The sequence below is a fragment of the Centroberyx affinis genome, unplaced genomic scaffold, assembly GCF_046629955.1.
Source record: "Centroberyx affinis isolate AG114_WGS23_722 - 3 ecotype Tasmania unplaced genomic scaffold, CSIRO-AGI_Caff_v1 ptg001918l_1, whole genome shotgun sequence".
Classification (NCBI taxonomy): Eukaryota; Metazoa; Chordata; class Actinopteri; order Beryciformes; family Berycidae; genus Centroberyx; species Centroberyx affinis.
The window spans coordinates 8,190-27,655 of record NW_027280281.1 but is presented as its reverse complement, the minus strand read 5'-3'; the positions used below and the strand labels follow the sequence as shown (position 1 = coordinate 27,655).

Sequence of the window (19,466 nt, the reverse complement as noted above, 5' to 3'; positions counted from 1 at the left end):
CGACGAGACTTTCGGTCACTGAACCCCCCCGGGCTGCTTTCTCCCCTCGGCAGGAGGGCCGGCCTCGGGACTTCCTGATCGGCTGCATCGGCGTGAGCGGTAAAACCAAGTGGGACGTCCTGGACGGGGTGGTGCGACGGCTGTTCAAGGTAAAACACCCACAGGGACGGCTGTAGGAATCAGATGGCAGGAAGAAGTATTGATTTTAAAGTCCCACTGAAACGGAAGTTAGGGCATCTTTAGCTTCTGTACTGTGACGTATTTCCCAGTGAAACGGAATATTTGAGCGGTGTACAGTTACAAGAGGGATTTAAATCAAATCCTTCGCATTTGATTGGACCGCTAAACAGTGGGCGGGGCTTAGAGTTTAGCGCGATACAGAGCTACAGAGAGAAACGGAGCTACAGAGGACTGTTGGCTCCACACACACCAGGTTGAAGAATGATTGATGGGTGGATGTCATGATATTATTGGTTGAAATTGGTTGGTTCATGCTTACGTAAGCACACAGCATATTTTGTTTTACAGGAAGAAAACATGATTGGATTTTGATATAAGAATATAAAGAAATGGATTTTTTGTATTTTTTTTGGCATATATTGTTAAATAGATGCACAATATGACCGGGGATGTGATCTAAAAAGGTTAAAAATGCATTTTTCATTTCATCTCGACTTTAAGGTTTCTAAATGCATTGAGGACCTTCAGATTATCAGATTCTGACAATGGGAGCACAGAAGTCCAGTCAGAGGACATTTATGCTGATAAAAAAAAAAAAGTTTACCAATAATTGTAAATAGGCAAAACAAAGTGAGAGGCTCGTTTTTAATATATTGGCAGAATCTGCTTTGTCAAAGTCCTGTCTCCCACTTTGTTTTCACCTATTTACAATTATTGGTAAGTGTACTATTTTCTTCGTTCCATCGGCCTAAATTGGGGGGGATCATTGATGACTTTTAATTCCTTCGTAAAACTCGGACGACTAAACCTCCCCTCCCGTGTCCCGCAGGAGTACATCACCCACGTGGACCCGGTGACCCAGCTGGGCCTGTCCTCGGACAGCGTGGAGGGCTACAACATCGGAGACATCCACCGCCTCAGCAGCCCCGGCTCCGCCCACACGCCCGAGCTGCTGCCCTGTGGCTACCTGGTGGGAGACAGCAACACCATCAACATCCGGCTCAAAGGTACCGGCCGCCTCGTCAGACCGGACCGCTTCAGCACTGTGAGAGAGCTGGAAGCGGGGGGGGGGGGCGACTCTCTCTTTTTCTCGACTGGAAAAACTCTCACTCTCTTGATGTTACGATTCTACGGAAGCGTAACGCATTCACCTGAGAAAAAAAAAATTGCCCTGTTTTTCTGAATTAACGAGATAATTACCTCCGCCAAGGCCGTTTGTTTGTTTGTTTGTTTGTTTGTTTGTCTGTTTATCTGGTAGCAGGATTACGGAAAAACTACTGGCTCTTCTAAAAACTACTGGTTCTTCCTTGAAAGAAATAATTCTGCTCTGTTTTTCTGAATTAATGAGATATCTCAAAATCCCAAGAGAAGCTCTCATTCCTACTTGAGAGCTCGATTTCATGGAAGCAAACATGTCCCACCTGTTTAGTTTAATCCAGTTTTATTTTGCTTTTGGTTTGAAACATTGGGAGATACTCGTGTCTTTAAGTAATATAGATGGTATTGCAACCGTAGGCTACTCCCTACAGGTGAGAGCTTCTCACAGGATTTTGTGGTATCTCGTTAATTCAGAAAAACAGAGCAGATTTTTTTTTTTCATGAATTCTTTTCTCTGAGAATTCTGAGATAATTATCTCGTTAATTCAGGAAAACAGGGCAATTTTTTTTTTCTCAAGTGAATGCATTACGCTTCCTTACGATTCTGTTGCTGTCACTGCTGCTCTCTCCACCTACGCATACTGAATACAATAAGCTCATGTGTGTGTGTGTGTGTGTGTCCAGGTGTGAGCAGTGAGAGCGTGGACTCCCTGGTGTTCGACACCCTGATCCCGAAGCCCATGCTGCAGCGGTACGTCTCCCTGCTGAGGGAGCACCGGCGGGTCATCCTGTCCGGCCCCAGCGGGACGGGCAAGACCCACCTGGCCAATCAGCTGTCCCGACACCTGCTGCTGCAGGAGGGCCGACCTCTGACCCCGCACGCCGTCGTCACTTTCAACGTGGACCACAAGTCTAGCAAGGTAATTTGTTTTTGTGATGAATTACAAACTGTATCCATTTTATAAGTGAGTGAACAAGTTTTAAGTTAACACACAGCACCTGATTATACACATGAAATAGCACTGAAAACAGGTAGGGTGACATGTTTTTATGAAAAGTGTACATTCATTAATTTGCCCAATAAAAAATATTCTTGGCAGGTAATTTGTTGTTAGTTTACCAGATGAGATGAGACAAAAAGTTATGTCAATGTGAATGTGTCAATAACAGAAAGTATCCTAAATTGAGCTTCAAATAGTCTAAACTTTCTGGCACTCCTTATGTGGCAAACCCCACCAATCTGGTACTCCAAGAAGATAATAAAATACGCTAATGACAAATTATTCTCTGTCTCTCTCTCTCTCTCTCTCTCTCTCTCTCTCTCTCTCTCTCTCTCTCAGGAGTTGCGTCAGTACCTGTCCAGCCTGGCGGAGCAGTGTGTAGGGGATCTGGGGTCAGAAGGCCCGCTGGTCGTCATCCTTGACAACCTGCACCATGTCAGCTCACTGGGAGAGATCTTCAACGGCCTGTTCAACAGCAAGTACCAGCGCTGGTCAGTCACACACACACACACACACACACACACACACACACACACACACACACACACACACACACACACACACGACCATGCAGTGGATAACTTGTCTCTGACTGGCTGAGACTCGTTCAAAGTCGTAAAATACCTGAAAAACTCACACCAGTGACAGTTAATTTCAATTTTAATACGCTAACCCTAAATCACCACTCACACCATGTGCTGCTTAGCATACATATATATATTATTATTATTATTTAAAATCACAAGGAAATGGCATTTTGATGGTGTAGCCTACGAGAAACTAAAAATTTTGAAAATCTTTTGGCATTATTAAATACGTGTGTTATAATAGGATAACTCAAAACATATTTTTAATCTAGCTTTTTAAAAACTTTTTTATTTATTTTATCTGTAATTTCTCTTTTTACACATTTTAAATTGATTGCTAAATTGTGCAGCACTGAGCTGCATTTTATGTATGAAAGGTGCTATACATATACATTTCTTTTCAGTGGGACTTTGATTATTATTAAAGTATTTATTCACCCTTTGCATTCTTTCATCTGCCATTTTGTTAAAGCAATAAGCCGCTGGACTCAGTGCTTTAGAGATAAAAGCGTTTTACTCTGCTGCCTCTCAGCTGTTCTAAAAGCATTGTGACAAGCAGCTTACTGCTTACATATGGACAGACAGGCTGATGTTAGCAGATGGCAGATCATCCTGATCAGACCAGGTGATAACCGGTGTGTTTTCTCTCCTCCCAGCCCGTACATCATCGGCACCATGAGCCAAGCCACATCCTCCGCCCCCAACCTGCAGCTGCACCACAACTTCAGGTAAACTGCTGCTAGAAACCTCCTCCGTTAGAACGTTTAATATACTGGAAGATTATATTTATTATGTGTCAAAATACATTTAATGGGTAGATGGCAGAGGTGGGAGGTGGGGACCCTAACCCTAACCCTATGTAGAAGGCAGAGGTGGGGACTAACTAACAGTTTTAATTGCTTGAGACTTGACCTGACTTGGGTTCTGGTGACTGAATTTAAATTCTGTTTTCTGAATTTGTATGGAATGATTGAATTTATTGAAGTTGAAACTGATTATAGAAATCAAACTCATGATGCTCTTACCAAGTTTTTATCCTATTAAAACCATATTGCATTGAAAAGTCCCAGATATTTAGTTTTCTTTAAGATATTAAATTGATACTGGACTCTTGGGTTGTTCTGACTTAACTTGGTAATCTACATTTAGACTTGGGACTTGACTTGAGACTGAAGACTTGAGACTGACTTGGAACTTGGTCACACCTCTGGCAGAAGGTAAAATATGTTTGCAGTATTGACACACCTGTATATTGTCTGCTCAGGTGGGTGCTGTGTGCCAATCACATGGAGCCAGTGAAAGGCTTCCTGGGTCGCTACCTGAGGAGGAAGCTGATTGAGACGGAAATCGGCAGCCGGACGCGCAACATGGAGCTGGTGAAGATCATCGACTGGATCCCCCGGGTCTGGCACCACCTGAACCGCTTCCTGGAGGCCCACAGCTCCTGCGACGTCACCATCGGTAAGAAGGAGAGACACATCTCCAGACTTTCACACATCTCCAGAAAGATCAGTTAGTAAAGGATACGTTTGGAGATTTTGGACTTATGTGTCTTACCTGTCTTCTGTCCGACCTGCAGGACCGCGTCTCTTCCTGTCCTGTCCCATGGACGTGGAGGGATCCAGGGTTTGGTTCACCGACCTCTGGAACTACTCCATCATCCCCTACATGCTGGAGGCAGTGAGAGAGGGACTGCAGGTAACCTGGACACACACACACACACACACACACACACACACACTCACACACAGACACACACACTCACACACAGACACATTGTTACCTCCACCAAAGACATTGTTTTCACTCATGTTAGTCTGTCTGTCTGATTTCTCAAAAACGTATGAATGGATTTCCATGAAATTTGGTGGATAGATCAGATTTCAGTGAAGGAACAATTGATTGGATTTTGGTGCTGATCGCCATTTTTTTTAGCTAGAACTATTAGTAGAGGAACTAAGGCCCCTAAAAGTTGAGATACCCCTACCCGAGGTAGAACAAAGCACAATCATGTTTTTTCATAACTTTAATATGTCTAGTTTTTGAAATGGATGGTTGTAGTTGTATAAAAATATTTTACTGCAAAATTAGTTTATTTGGTTGATGTTTGGATCCTCCCCAAAACCAAAAATAGTGAAAATTTAGGCTTCTCCAAAAGGGACAGCGTCTGCCTTATCACATGTATCTCTGGAAATAATGATCAGTATATGATCATATGATAATATGAAACTAATATGATAATACGAAACCAAGTGTAGTGGTAGTAGTAGTATTTTATTAATCACAGAAGGGAAATTACCTTATCACAGAAACCATCACCAGCAGCACAAAAACACAAGTTCAAATAAGGCAAACACAGACCAGAAATAGTATAGAAACATGTCTGCTTTCACAGGGAAGTCATGAATCTAACAGAGATAGAGTCTTGATTCCAGATCCTAAGGGATGTTTGTCAGGAAATCAATTTAACTTAAAATTCAAGTGACAGGAATGATGTTTTCTGAGTGTAACAGCAAGTTGGAGAACTGTTCATCCTTGGATGTTTGCGCTCTCTGAGTCCCTTCTAGTGTTTTGTGGTCTCACAGCGTGTCCCTCTCTCTCTCTCTGCAGCTGTACGGTCGCAGGGCAGCGTGGGAGGACCCGGCACACTGGGTGATTGACAGCTACCCCTGGTCGGCCACGCCCACTCCGGCCGATTGGCCCCCGCTGCTGCAGCTCCGCCCCGAGGACGTGGGCTTCGACGGCTACTCCGCGCCCAGAGAGGGAGTGAGGAAGGAGCCTCCGCAGAGCGACAGCGACGCAGACCCACTGGTGAGAAAAACACACGAAGAAGAAGAAGAAGAAGGAGCATACGTTTTATATAATCCTCGATTTGTAGCACCTTTCAAAATGGAGTTATAAAGTGCTTTACATGGAAAAAACAGTGTCAGGAAAGAAAAATACGGTAAAAAAAAGACAGAAAATACAGATACAGAAAATAAAAATGTGGGACAGGAGAAAATTAAAACAAAAACTTCAAAGTGATAACACTGCTAAAATCATAATTACAGTTAAATGCCACTTAATGAAATAGAGTTTTATTAACTTTATTAACTTAACTTTTATTTTTAGTTACTGTTATTTACTCCAGTAAGTTGTTCCAGAGTTTAGAGCCTCTGATTGCAAAAGCTCCATTACTACATAACTTTAGACTAACAGTGAGAAGAGATTTGTTTTTATACACAAGGAGATAAAAGCTCCATGATATAAACTGGGACTAAGCCATTTGTTGCTTTAAAAATAATCAGTAAAATCCAATCCAAGCCAATGCAGACTGGTAAAAATGGGAGTTTTCTGATTGAGGTGGAGTTACAGTAGTTGATACAAGATGAAATAAAGCCACTAATAACTTTTTCTATGTCAGAAAAGGATAGAAATGACCTCATTTGGGATATATTTCTTATCTGATTTCTTACCTTAAACAACTGAACTCTTTGGACTTGAAGACTGAGACCAGAATCTAAATGACCCCCAAATTTCTGGCAGCTGGTTTAATATTAACTGCCAAGTTGCCAAGATTTTCAAAAATTTTAGAAGTTGCATGCCAACAATAAAAACCTGAGATTTATCATTGTTAAGCTGAAGGACATTTTGAGGCAAACCAACATTTAATTGGACTTTTGACTTTGATCTTAAGTTGACATTGGACTTAAGATCTGTGACTGTTGAGTCTTTTAAAAAGCAGCTGAAGACTCTTCTGTTCAGACTGGCCTTCATTTAGCCTCTGTGTCTGTCACTCTGTGTGTTTTTATGTCTTATTGTTTCAATGTCTTACCGTTTTTTACTGTTTTCTGGTTACTAGGGCTGGGTATTGCCACTGATTTCCCAAATCAATTAGATTCCGATTCACAAGGTCCCGATTCGATTTCCGATTTGATTCGATTCAATATCGATTCGGTTAGGGATATTTCAGTTACAATACCAATTTTGCTTGGATATGAAAGAGATTCTCAGCGAACTAATGCTGTAAATTGTACAAGGAACCCTCTAACCTGGTGCATTATTAAAAAATATTAATGTTTACATTAAGAATTGACCCCAAAGCAGTTACATTAATGTACTTTTTATTTAACATGACCAACACACTATAGCGATCAACACAATATAGTGGAAGATGTGCAACTCTACAGACTCTACAGGCATATCAGATCGATCTCGGGATTTTATGAATCGATATCGGATCATTCAAATGAAGATCGATTTGAATCGGAAAATCGATTTTTTAAACCCAGCCCTATATTTTACTCTTGTGAAGCACTTTGTGACTCACTTACAGGTGCTTCAGTATATAAATAAACTTTACTTACTTCAGTCTCTCAGGGTGAGAAGCTGCTTGTCTCACTGATGGTCTCTGTGTTCCTGCCTCCAGATGAACATGCTGATGCGTCTGAAGGAGGCGGCCACCTCCTCCAGCCCGCAGAGCTACGACAGCGACTCCAACAGCAACAGCCACCAGGACGACCTGCTGGACTCGTCTCTGGAGTCCACGCTGTGACGCGCCCCGGGTCTGCTTTCAGGAGGAACTTTTTCTAAGAACTGTTGTATGATTTCATGCCACAAAATCCAGCCACCTTAATTTGGGTGCGGGTAACCCAAATACCGAAAAAAAGAAGAAGAAAAAAAAAAAAAAGAGAACTGCATTTCAGAAAAACGGGCAACAAAAGTTTCTACTGCACTGCTCTATTTTTTCACCGCTGTGGCCCGCGGCTCCTCTGTCCGTCAGGAGCCTGTCATCATCATCATCATCATCATCATCATCATCGTCATCATCATCTACTGCAGACAGACTCAATAAAAACACAAAGCTTGTCACTGTGGATGAGGCGTCACCATCACCGTCATTACACCACACACCAGCCAGGATCCAGCATCCTCCACTGAGCCAAAACCATCCAGGGCCAGCCTGGCTCCCGGTCCCGCCCCGGCTGCAGCGCACCAGACCGGGCAGCAGAGGGCGCCGCAGGCCCTCTGAGCTGCTGGGAGAGAAGAGAAGAGAAGAGGAGGCTGCTGGGAAAGCCGCTCTCTGCTCTTCCTCCTCTACAGCTCAGGCTGCTTGAGGCCTGTGGGCTTTTTTAAAGGATGATTCCAGTGAATGTTCAGCCCATTTCCCAGCATGCCTCTCTCTCCTTCTAAAAACTTCCTGTGGATTTTTTACGTTATCATCAGAGGAACAGTTATCATGTGATTTATTTCCCAAATTATCAATATCAAAACCAAATTTCTGAGATGGCAAACTCAGTGTAGGGACATAATCATTTTTTTTTTTGTTTTGTGAATGAAAAGTAGTTCCTATCCAAATACATTTGAATGTTTTTGAAGTAATGCGTGCATTCAGGAAACAGAGGACAGACAGGGTGAGAGTAGGAGCGTCTATAATGTTACGCAAAATATTGTCAACATTGGAACCAGGAAGTAGGTAACACAGCACAGCAGCATGGCCGTATCATCGGAACAATGTCCGATTATGAAAATAAAAAGATAACAAAAACTCTCCAGATGCTGATGTGACTCGCTCAGCCTCACCTTTTTTTGTTTTTATCATAAGTCCTGCCATTTCAAGTCTCTCAGCAGTTTTTTTTTTTTTTTTACCTGAAAGCTGCTAAGGGAGCAAGTTTTACTCTTCAATATGCAGAAGCACAAATCAGTCGAAAATCAGTAAAAAGCTTGTTTCCCGTCCGCTACAACGCCCAAAATGTAGAAAATATAGGTTTGCCTCTAGCTATACAGGTCACCACACACACAAGTTTATAAGGGAGAGAAGCACTCTGGAAAATGAACGCTCGCTGTAACTGGAATCATCCTTCAAACCTTTAAAAAGCTGGAGATTATCACCTGAAATACACGCCCAACATGTGGCTCTGTCTCTGTAGAGGAGAGAACTTTCCCGGTAGTTTCACAAATATTTATCTCCCGGTTTTCTGGCGTTCACCCTTCACCCTCCATCTCGGCCCCAACGGGCTGCTGTAGCACAAGTCTCTCTCTCTCTCGGTGCTGGACTGAACTAAAAAACAAACGAATGCCTTACTCTTTTCTAACAGACTATGTGCATTAGCTACTTGTTTATGTGTCTGAATGGCTGTAACCTTACAGGGCTGCGAGTCGACGCTCCGCCTGAGCGCGTTCGACCTTCCGGGGACTTTGGGTTTAATGAAGCTGTATGTATGCATGTTTGACCCAGTGCTGAGAAGTCGCTGTAAATATCTGGACAACCAGCAAGAAAAAAAAAAAAAAAAAAATTTGTTTGGTGCTCGAAAAATCAATACCTTGTGTGTATTGATGAGGTCGGGGGAAGATTAAGAAATTGTGTTCATTTTATACCTCATCAACCTTAATTGCGACCCCCCTGTGCTTTTTGCCATGCTTTGTCGTCTGTTTTTGATCATGTGATTTGTGATGGAGCAAAATTGTCATAACAAACATGTTGAATTAATTATGTGACAACTAGTGTATATGCTGCTTTGTTTATAGTGATATAATTTTACTGGAGGTAACGGTGTAAAGGTACTTGTGGGTGAACAATAATGTAGAATGGTTCGACATCATTTCTGTGGCTTGAGAAACAAGAGAATATTGTACTTTTTTTTTTTTTTTTTTTTTTTCCCTCTCCCCGCCTGCCTTCTAGGAGCGGTGGGCTTTTTTTTTAAGTCCAGCATGGCTTTCCATTGCATTTCAGTGTTTTTTGCCACCAATCCTATGCAACATTCATTTTTGATCTCAAAATGGAAGCCAAACCTGAAGGTGCGTTTTCTCCCCAACCCCCTCCCCCTCCCCCTCCCCCCTCCCCCCCCGGAGCGGTTTCCAGCACTGCCAAGAGATGTACAGCAATGGAAACAGATGAGCGGAGGCTGTTTTCGGACTCGTGCCCCCCCCCCCCCCATGTTCTTTGTCCATAATGTTTTCTGTGCATCTTAAAGAGGCTCAGTGTACGGTCAGTGGAAGCACAAAGAGGCAGACTGTCTGTTTGTTGGTCCTGTGTGAGCCTGCTGGGAGCGGTGTGTGGATGTGGAAGCGTTTGGCCAGTCTGTCGATTTAAGATACTCACAAACTCAATGAATGTTTAGCCTTCTTTGCTATGTACATTTTTTTTATATGTAACATAACTTTGTAAATAGTTGATTACCTTGCAGCATTTTGATGACTTTTTCTAGCTGATTTGTAACAGTCTACTTGAAAAGGAGTATTTTGTGTACAGTCTCTTTACATCAGAGCAGATTGATGCGGTTTATCATCACTGGTCTGTCCAGGGCTCCAGAATTAAATCTGATATCACTGTACTAGTCTTAAGTTATTGTGATTCAATAAAATTAATGATTATTTATGGTTGAATTTGGTCTTATTTTTCTTTCTCAATTCAAAACACACTTAACAGGCAATGAATTGTTTACAATTTTATTTGGTATTTGTACAAAAAGTGTGACATAAACATATATACAGCACATAATACAACATACTTATTAAACAAATTCATATAAATTATTGACGAAATAGCTACATTTTTCAATAAACAACTCTATTAAAAGTCAAGGTAAAAGTAAAACTCAATATTCTTGGCATAAAATTTCCATACAAAATTGTACAAAATACTGTACAATTGAAAAGAGCTGTGCAAAACAGCAAATTGTTTCTCAGAAGCGGATCCTGTCCAGTAAATGTTGTGTTGAGTTTTTGTGAGGAAACAAACTGAGTGAAACTTTTTTTTTTTTTTTTTTTGAACAGTGAAGTTCTGGGTCTAATTTCAGGGAAGCAGCTTCTTACAAACCTGGTCACATACAGTTATTATTTTTTTTGCTTTACAGCCAGTCTCGTATAAAAAAGCATGGGTTATATCTCTATATATTTGCTTTTTAATAAATTAAGATACTGTGATTTCTTCTTCATCTGACTCTGAGAAGTCCGAGTGCTTGCTGGAGAGAGAGGGGGAGGACATGTTGGAGTCTGCCGGCCTCATCCTCTGTCTGCCAAACGCGTCCTCTTCCTCCTCTTCATCCTCCTCATCCTCAGCAGAAGACTTCTTGCCCACGTCACTCAGGTCCGGGTGCGGGTTGGTTTTGGTGGGCAGCGTCTGCTCCCGGCAGCCGCCGGACGACAGCAGCTCCCGCTCCTTGGAGTTCCTCCACTTCATCCGCCGGTTCTGGAACCAGATTTTCACCTGGAGACAGAGAGAAAAAAAAAAGGTTCTGTGTCAGGTCACCGCGTCATTACGCACACAAATTTACGCACGACACCTGGCGCGTTTTCAAGGGCTTGTGTCTTGGGAAATGTTTTTACCTGGGAGTCTTTCAGGCCCAGTTTGGAAGCCAGTTTCTTTCTGTCGGGCTTGCTGATGTATTTCTGTTTCTGGAACATTTTCTCCAACGCTTTGCGCTGGACGTCGGAGAACACCGCCCTCCTCAGCATCCCTCTGCGGGGTTTCCCTCTGGCGGCCAGGGGCCACGAAAAAGTCCCGGGGATGGGAACAACGGATGAAGATGCTGCAACAGAACACAGAAGGAAAGCAGAACAAGTTAGCTTTGTTTTCATTGTCAACAACTCACAATAAACTGCTTCCATTAAAGTTTCCATTAAATCCTTCCTGCAGCCAAAAATGGCCACAGACAAACTATAAGAGATGAAAACCCGCCAGAATACTTTATAAAATCCACTGCTGAGTACCACAGACACACTAGAAGCCCCTACGGAAATATCATAGTGATTTCTCCTTAGGGCCAAACTTTTCAACCTGTTATTATGGGATGTTTTCCCCCCTTTGGGACCGTGCAATACGTCTCCGTTTTGAGTGAAATGGCACGAGGTGACTAATTAGCACATTGGCCGGTCCCCAACCGCATTGGTATGGTAAAGAGGTAGCATATCCTTTAAGGAACCCCGTGAGGGCGGATAGAGGAGTTAATAAACCGTGAACGGTAATTGTGTAGTAATGAACTAACGCAGAAAAGACTCTGGACAGGCGGCGAAGGCCATATATTATCGCAACAAAAGGAGATTTACACTTTCAAACTAAACACCACTGCATACCAGAATACTGATGACCGGGGGGTGGGGGGCAGAGAGAGGGGGGGGCACGGCGCATTTTTTTTCCTGCCCTCAAATCATTTTCATTAAATGAACACGAAAAGCTATTCAGGACGCTCGAGTTGTTTTGTTGAGGCTTTCAGCTGAGCGCATGAAAAGACTCCAGCTCCATTCTGATTTGTCTGAATGAAAGCACGGACTAGCGACTTTATAGACTTTTCTAAGAGATTATTCTTTATCTCACCTCGTCGATTGGCCCGGCTGGAGAATAGAGGAACGTTTAGGGCACAGAGAGCGACTACTGGAGGTCAGCGGTAACTTATCCTATGGGCCGGGCCGGGCGCGCGGGCCTGCGGGCGGATTCCCGGGTTTGGAAAAGACATTTCTGACGCGGTTCAGCTTTAAATTCATTTTGCACTCGGCTCTACCGCGCCGGAACCTTTTCTCCTCGGGATACTGCTGACTGGACTCCCTCTGTACCGCTGCAGCGGCCCCGCGGCCGCGCGGCAGAACAGGAACAACACCGCGCTATGTGGTCTTGTGAGAATATTGAAAACTCTCAATAGCGCCTAATAGGGAAATTAGTGCATGACTGGTTCACGCCTTTGGCCCGCCTGGTAAAAGTCACTCTCCGGGGTGTGTGGGTGGTTCGCCCGGTGGGAGCTGACCAAATTGGTCATGGTGCTGAAAGCTTTGTTGCCCGCCGCAGCGGCCCGGTGGCCCCCCGGCGCTGTGGGAAAACGCGGGGCCGTGGAAATGCCAAAACGCCCCCCAATGGGAAGAAGGGGGGACTAACTCGCCACCCCGCCTCAAATTTAGAGCGTGACGATTTGGGATAATTGGTTAATTAGGGGGTGGGTGGGTGGGACCGGGCAAGGGCCACAGTCAGCGGGCCCCATTAATAAGACAGTGATTTCTTCTTTTCTGGCTGTATGTCCCGAGTCGGCTGCTATTTCGGTTAAAATATGAAGGGGGGGGGGAAGTGTTTTACATTTAAATGCAATGTTAAGTTCAAGCTCTACTTGGAATTCCAAAGGCTAAAGACAGATTCTGTTTAAGCAGTAAAGGAACTAAAGCCCAAGAAATAGTGTGCGTAAAAGCCGGGCCTACCTGGTAGATAAGGCGCTCTGAATATGGGGTGAAAGGTTCCGTCAAAGTACGGGATGGGGAAGGTCTTGGAGTGCAGGCTGTGGAGTGTTGGGGGGGAGGAGGCTGTGGAGGAAACGAGAGCTGTTAGAAAATAATCCTGAAGAGAGAAACATGAATCTAAAGAACATAAACGCAAACTGTCTGATGCGGTTGTTTTACTCACCGGTCTTTGGTGAAGGAGCCAGGATGGCGCTCACTCCAAACTTGAGAAAAGTTGGATCTTTGCCGCTCAGCGTTTTCGGCGAGCACGATTCGCGCGTCACCGCGGTGGTGGCCATCGCGCGCTCCGCGGGCACGCCGCTGAAGGACACGGTGGTGGTGGTTGTGGGAAGGGAGGCGCTCGCCGACGGGACAGTCCGGCTCATAAAGGTCGCGGGCCGGCTTATCCGCAGCAGGTCCTCCACCAGGAAGCTGGAGTGGGCCGGGAAGGCGGACGGCAGCGTCTGGTGCAGCGGCAGAGCGGCGGCGGGCCGGTAGAGCCCCGGGTACAGGGCGGGAGGCGCGAGGACGCTTGGGATCATCATGGTCCCGGATCAACAAGATGCGATATGAAATCCTCCGTGTCAGCTGGGAGAGAATCTGCTGTGAAAGGCTGCTAACTCCTCTGGTCCCCTCACTCTGGGGAAAGGCGTTTTATAGCAGCCGCCCCCCCCCGGCCCTCCTTTCAGCCTGACAGCCTCAACAATGGGGCTCAACAAAGTTCTCCACATGGGTCGCTTTCATGCCGCATCCCCGGCCTGCTGATTGGCCGGAGAACGCAATTTATGATTGCATTAGACTTCATAAGCAAGCAACACACAATGTCCCGTCCACAAAAGAGGCGCAGTCATCAATTTTGCATGTTGACCACTTTCCTTTAAGAGCCGGGGAATTAGTTTTGTTTGGCAGAGACACAAGCGGGCTAATTAAAAAGCAATCTTTACAGATTCAAACATTACAGGGAAGTTTTAATGAGGACTTTACTCCAAGAAACGCTGCTTTCCCATTCAGGCTCTTTCTGCTGTTACGCATGAAATAAAAACTACTGCTGTTGCCCGGTTAAAAACTGCAATATAATCCAATCACTCCACTTTTAAGAAAGCCACAAATAAACTTAACACACCTAATGTCAGGGCGCGCTGGGGGATAAGCTACATAAAACTAATTACAGCTACCAGAATAAATGTTTATAACATAAGCTATATATTTTATATTCTACTTTAACATTAGTTGCAGGCTGGGCGCTGCGCAGCATCTCAAATGTAAATCAGTTTTAGGGTTTCATTGGATTCTCAACACTCAATCTGGCCCTCGTCATGGAATAATGTCTTAAACGGATTTCTGCTATCAAAACGCTTTAACAGATGTGTTAAATATCACGGGATTTTTTTTTTGTGTGCAAAGTCTTCATTGAGTGCGCCAGCCCGCTGCACAGTGCGCACAGGAGAAGTGTGCGGCCCCGGCCATGTGCCCGTGATCCTGTTAACCATGAACTAACTGTCACCCTCAGCTGCGGCGCGGCGCCCCTCTCCTTTCTCTGCTCCCTCTCCCTTCACTGGAATAAAAAAGCTTTATTTCTAAAGACGGTTTTGTTCTGCTATTTTAACCGGCTGAATAAAAGTGCATCTGTGATTTGATTTAAAACGCATTCATATGAGCGGACACTGAGACCCATATAAAACTCTTATTAAAGCGACTTGGAGCCTGATAGTCGTGTTCTGTCAGCTTTGCCCCTAAAAACCTGTTAAAGCAGAGCAATCAGGCGAAAATGCATCGCAGACCCGAAAGGGGAAAATGCCTAATTGTTGCCTGTTTGAAAGCTAATTAAAATAAGGAATAAAATAAAACAAAGTTCGATTTGAATAAGTTTGACTAAGCTTTAAATTCGTCAAAAAAAAAAAGAAAAAAAGGAAAAGTAGTTTTGATAGCGATGACAATAAGCTATGATTTATTTCAGTATTATTTTAGAGGCCTAAAATTTACTTAACTTTCAATTTTATTAAAATAATTAAGTAATTTATGCCTATTATTTTCATATAACTTTTTAGCTAGTATTTTGATGTACAAGTTTAAATTAGACTGTGTAAGTCAGCTAAACTAAAATTAAGCACAAGTTGATTTTTTTTATTTTAGACTATTGGCCTCTTTAACGAAAAATGTACTGTAATATGTCTAGAATATTACTATAATGACTTTTACTGTGTCTGTGGTGCTGAATACTTGGTATTTCATTTTAACTCCTATGGTATCTCTATAATATTCCTATAATATTAGCTACTATAGGGATTTAAACCGTGTCTGTAGTATTCGATATTGAATATTTTTTGATCTCCTATGTGGCATCACTATGATATTCTTATAATAATATTCCTATAGTTTTGTTTGATATTTGTATAGAATTAAAAACAAATATTATAGGGTTATGTTTGTTTTCCTGGATGAGGTTTTCATATCGCGTGTTACAAAATTAAAAGAGAAAGGCAACATGTTGCATTGGAAACTGTGTTGGGTCTGTGCATCTGGAACGAAAATATTATTTTCTTAATTTACAGCCTGATTCAAACCAAAGTGAAGTCAAAGCCACTCGGTTCGGACAGATAAAGCAGCTTCATGCACTGAGTGGCTTCTGTCAGCAGCAGCAGCCAGTCCGCTAAATTCATTTGGACCCAGCTCAGATAGTGATGAGTGGTTCAACATTAATCTAATATAAACCGGCCACAATCCGATAATTAAAAGGGAACGCCTCCGTGAAATGATCCTTTGCAGAGAGTCTCATCAGAGGTGCGTCCCGTCCTGCAGGAGAAACACACGCCAACACACACACACACACACACACACACCAACACACACACCAGCACACACACAAACACACACCAACACACTCCAGACCGCAACTCCCTCAAATCAGTAACGAGACCTTCAAAGCTTTTTTATGAGCCTATATTCCTTTACTTTGCGCCCTGAAATCCTCCCTTTGTGACGCTAAGCAGATGGTTAGCAGGAAGCACCGCCCGGTCCGGGTGACCGAGACGAATTTCTACTAGCTTTGCAAGCTTGCCACGTCTCCCTCCTTTACCAACCGGACTAAAAACAGCTGGCTGCGGCTGAATTAAAGCCATTAAAAGCACATCTCTGAAATATTAAGACCCCCCCCCCCCCCCCCCCCCGCCTCCTCCCATGTTAGGTCCCACTCACTTTACTCATTATAGCCTAATATTCAGGTAATATTCCTATAATAATCCTATAATATACCTATAATATCCCTTAGCCTACTATAGTGACTTATAGCCTACTTATAGTTTTTCTGTAGTATTCACATGTGAGTTTATATGGCTTTATCTCACTTTATAATATATTTGATCTCCTATAGTATTACTATAATATTCCTATAATATTATGAACTTATAGTGTGTCTGTGGTGCTCAATAGTGACCTATTATCTTGTTAACTTGTCCTACTTTATGATATTTATAATAAGTTATATGGTATCCTTATAATATCCCTATAATATTGTGGTTTTGCTGAGATATTCGTATAATATCCTCACATTTATTAAAGGATTGCTACAGTTTTTTTTCCCGTCAGTGCCAACACAGTTTACCAAATAGATGAACTTAACCATTGTCTTGCGCCTCTTTCTGCCTCGTTAAGTGAAAGGGGCTGAGTAAATATGTTACCCATGCATGAGGGCCTCTGTATGGGCCGTCCCATTGTGCCGCGGGTCCGACAGGTGGTTAACTGTTTATTATTCCCTCATTATTTATCGGTGACGTGGCCGCACCGAGGAAGGGAACTCCCCGTCTTTTCACTTAACCAAGGCTGAACAGATTGTGCTGACTGGTTGCAGCCTCATATGACACCAGTCCATCCATCTCAGCCAAACCAGCACGGCTTGGTAAATGACACTTTTCATTTTAATTAGAAATAGACCCGTCTTGCCAATGCTGTCAGATGATGTGGCAATAGAACTATAGCCTACTAGTAATCCTATGATCCATTTTAGAAGGATTGTATCAAAACAAAACTAAGTACATAGGAATATTATTGGAATAAGTAATAGGCTATTTGAAATAGAAACATAGTAAATTTGAGGATATTATACAAATATCACAGCAAAAGTGTAAGTCCCTATAGTAATCGCCTATTATAGGGATATTATAGAGATACCATAGGACTAAGTGAAAATAAATATCACAAGGTGGGCCAAGATAACGTCACTATTACTGTTAGTACCAAGACACACTATAAGTCCCTATAGGAATATTAAAGGAATACAAAACAAAGCTAAAAGTCCATAGGAATATTATAGTGATATTAGGCTATATGGTGTAGGGCCTAGTGATACCATAGGACATAAAATCAATCAGTATGAGAAGGTCATAGGTCATATACACTTATGTAACATATAAACTCATATTTGAGTACAACAGACACAGTACAAGTCCCTATAGGCATATTATATAGTATGGAGCCTAATGATAAAAATACCATAAACTGATAAGTTCACTATAAATTCATTGAGTAACTGACACACTATAACTCCCTATGGGAATATTATAGGAATATTAAATGGTGCAGAGCCTTGCGGTACTATAGGGGATAAACAACAACAACAACAACAAAAACATAGAGTATGATAAGGTCATATAAACTAAGTAAGTTCCTATAGAGATATTATAGGATTATTATATGAATATTATATAGTATAGGGCCTATAGGAGATTAAAACAACAACAACAACAACACCACACTATAAGTCCCTATAGATATAATATAGTATGGGGCCAGGTTCACTATAGACTCACTATTGAGAACAACTGACACACTATAAGTCCCTATAGGAATATTAAAGGGATATTACTGTGATTTTTCCACTTTTAATTAAGTGTCCAACTTGCACAAAAAAAAAAGCCCCAACCAGTCCAGGTAATATCCATGAGTTCATAAAGTTGCAGCTGCCAGTTGAAGTTAACCAAACAACTATTTCAGCCGAGGGAGCTTCACCTCGGCCCCTTCACACTTCGGGCTTGGCCGCGGTTTCACCTCCGGCTCACCGGCGGCGGCAAAGGTCCCTGCAGCATCTGGCCCAGGCGGTGCAAAGCCCCGCTGAACACTGAGCGAATTAGCAATGCCACAAGATTCAGAAGAGCAGTGACAAGCATTAAATCGATATTAACTTTGTATTAAACATGGGCCCCTCCCTTCTTCCCCAAATGGACTGGAGCCATATCATTGGACAAAGCGCTCTGTCTGAACTCTGGCTGCACCTGTTCCCTCTCTCCAGGCCATGGGAGTTCAACTTCTTAGTTTCACCCCGGGGCTTTTCTCCGCCTCATCCCGCACTGAATTCTTTCGGTTAAGCTTTTGTTATCATTTTTGATCTCCTCTTCGCCCCCCCGCGTTTAAACCTCGATAAATCAGAGCGTTAAGAAGATGCATTTCACATTTACATTTTCATTAACCGACACCAAATTGGAAAACACAGCGGTCTACGGGATGGCTTTCATGGCAGTGGAGAGCTGCTCTCTCTCTCTCTCTCTGGTGCGTGGCTGGGACGTTCGCCTCCCCTTTGCTGCTCATTTATTAGCAGTTGTCAGTATGGATGTCGAGTGGTGTTCTAATCCTCTTAAAGCGCATGTTGGTACAGTTTGCATATCATTTTCTCATCTTAGAAAAAGGACACAACCCGCTCTATTCACAGGGATTCGCTGTCTTCTTTCACTGCGGCCACAGCCAACAGCATTAGCATAATCTGACAACCAATACCATTGTCCATGACCTTGTATGCAAAGTTAATTGCTCATTAATACCAGACAAAACAGAGGGGTGCAGAGGAAGCGGAGTAGTCCTCTAAATCCTTGTTTTAGAAGGGACAGGCAGGCAGGTGGAACATCCTTCAGAGCCTCATTAATTTTTCTTTACCTGAAATGAGTAGAATCAGCTCAAATCAAAATATAGCAACACTGCCTGGCTTCTTATGTTTTAAATGCATCTGATGCTCAAAAACACTCTATCCTATCCTCTATCAAAAATACTACTACTATCCTAAACTAGGATAGTAGTCTTTTAACCAACCTCTCTACAGCTTAGACACTTCTATTGCACAATGATCTGGCATTGATATTGTATTTAAGTACTTCTGAACTGCCTCGATGAGTTTGCACATACACACACACGCACACACAGGCACACACACACACACACAGAGAGCCACACACAAAAAGCCTTGCACACACTCCCTCAAAAGTAGACAATTTGTCACAGTGGCTCAGTGTTAATCAATTGCAAATGTATCTCTCTGCGAGTTTAATCTCATCTCTACATTAGTTTCACGGATGCGGGGCGATTTGCGAGCGGACCCTCCCCCGCCCCCGAGCACCTGGCAGTCTTTTTTTGGGGGGGCAGCGTCTTGTAAACACCC

At 43.0% G+C, this 19,466-nt stretch overlaps 2 protein-coding genes across 2 annotated transcripts in view; one reads left to right on the top strand and one right to left on the bottom strand.

The window, feature by feature from the left end:
• Nucleotides 1-10,196, top strand: part of LOC139653518 (neuron navigator 2-like) — a gene marked incomplete at its 5' end in the record, with an annotated part of 40,780 nt that extends 30,584 nt beyond the window's left edge. The window contains 9 exon segments of the mRNA XM_071530371.1: nucleotides 54-149; nucleotides 1,010-1,187; nucleotides 1,963-2,198; nucleotides 2,619-2,770; nucleotides 3,523-3,594; nucleotides 4,131-4,327; nucleotides 4,446-4,564; nucleotides 5,477-5,677; nucleotides 7,275-10,196. Of these exon segments, the coding sequence (XP_071386472.1) occupies nucleotides 54-149; nucleotides 1,010-1,187; nucleotides 1,963-2,198; nucleotides 2,619-2,770; nucleotides 3,523-3,594; nucleotides 4,131-4,327; nucleotides 4,446-4,564; nucleotides 5,477-5,677; nucleotides 7,275-7,400 (1,377 nt within the window).
• A 561-nt stretch (nucleotides 10,197-10,757) lies between these two features.
• On the bottom strand, nucleotides 10,758-13,593 carry LOC139653519 (homeobox protein DBX1-B-like). The gene is made up of 4 exons (XM_071530372.1): nucleotides 13,230-13,593; nucleotides 13,028-13,129; nucleotides 11,174-11,376; nucleotides 10,758-11,054 (listed from the first exon to the last, which is right to left on the bottom strand). Exons 1-4 carry the CDS (start codon nucleotides 13,588-13,590, stop codon nucleotides 10,758-10,760), a joined length of 963 nt encoding a protein of 320 aa, XP_071386473.1. The 5' UTR covers nucleotides 13,591-13,593.
• Nucleotides 13,594-19,466: the final 5,873 nt, after the last annotated feature.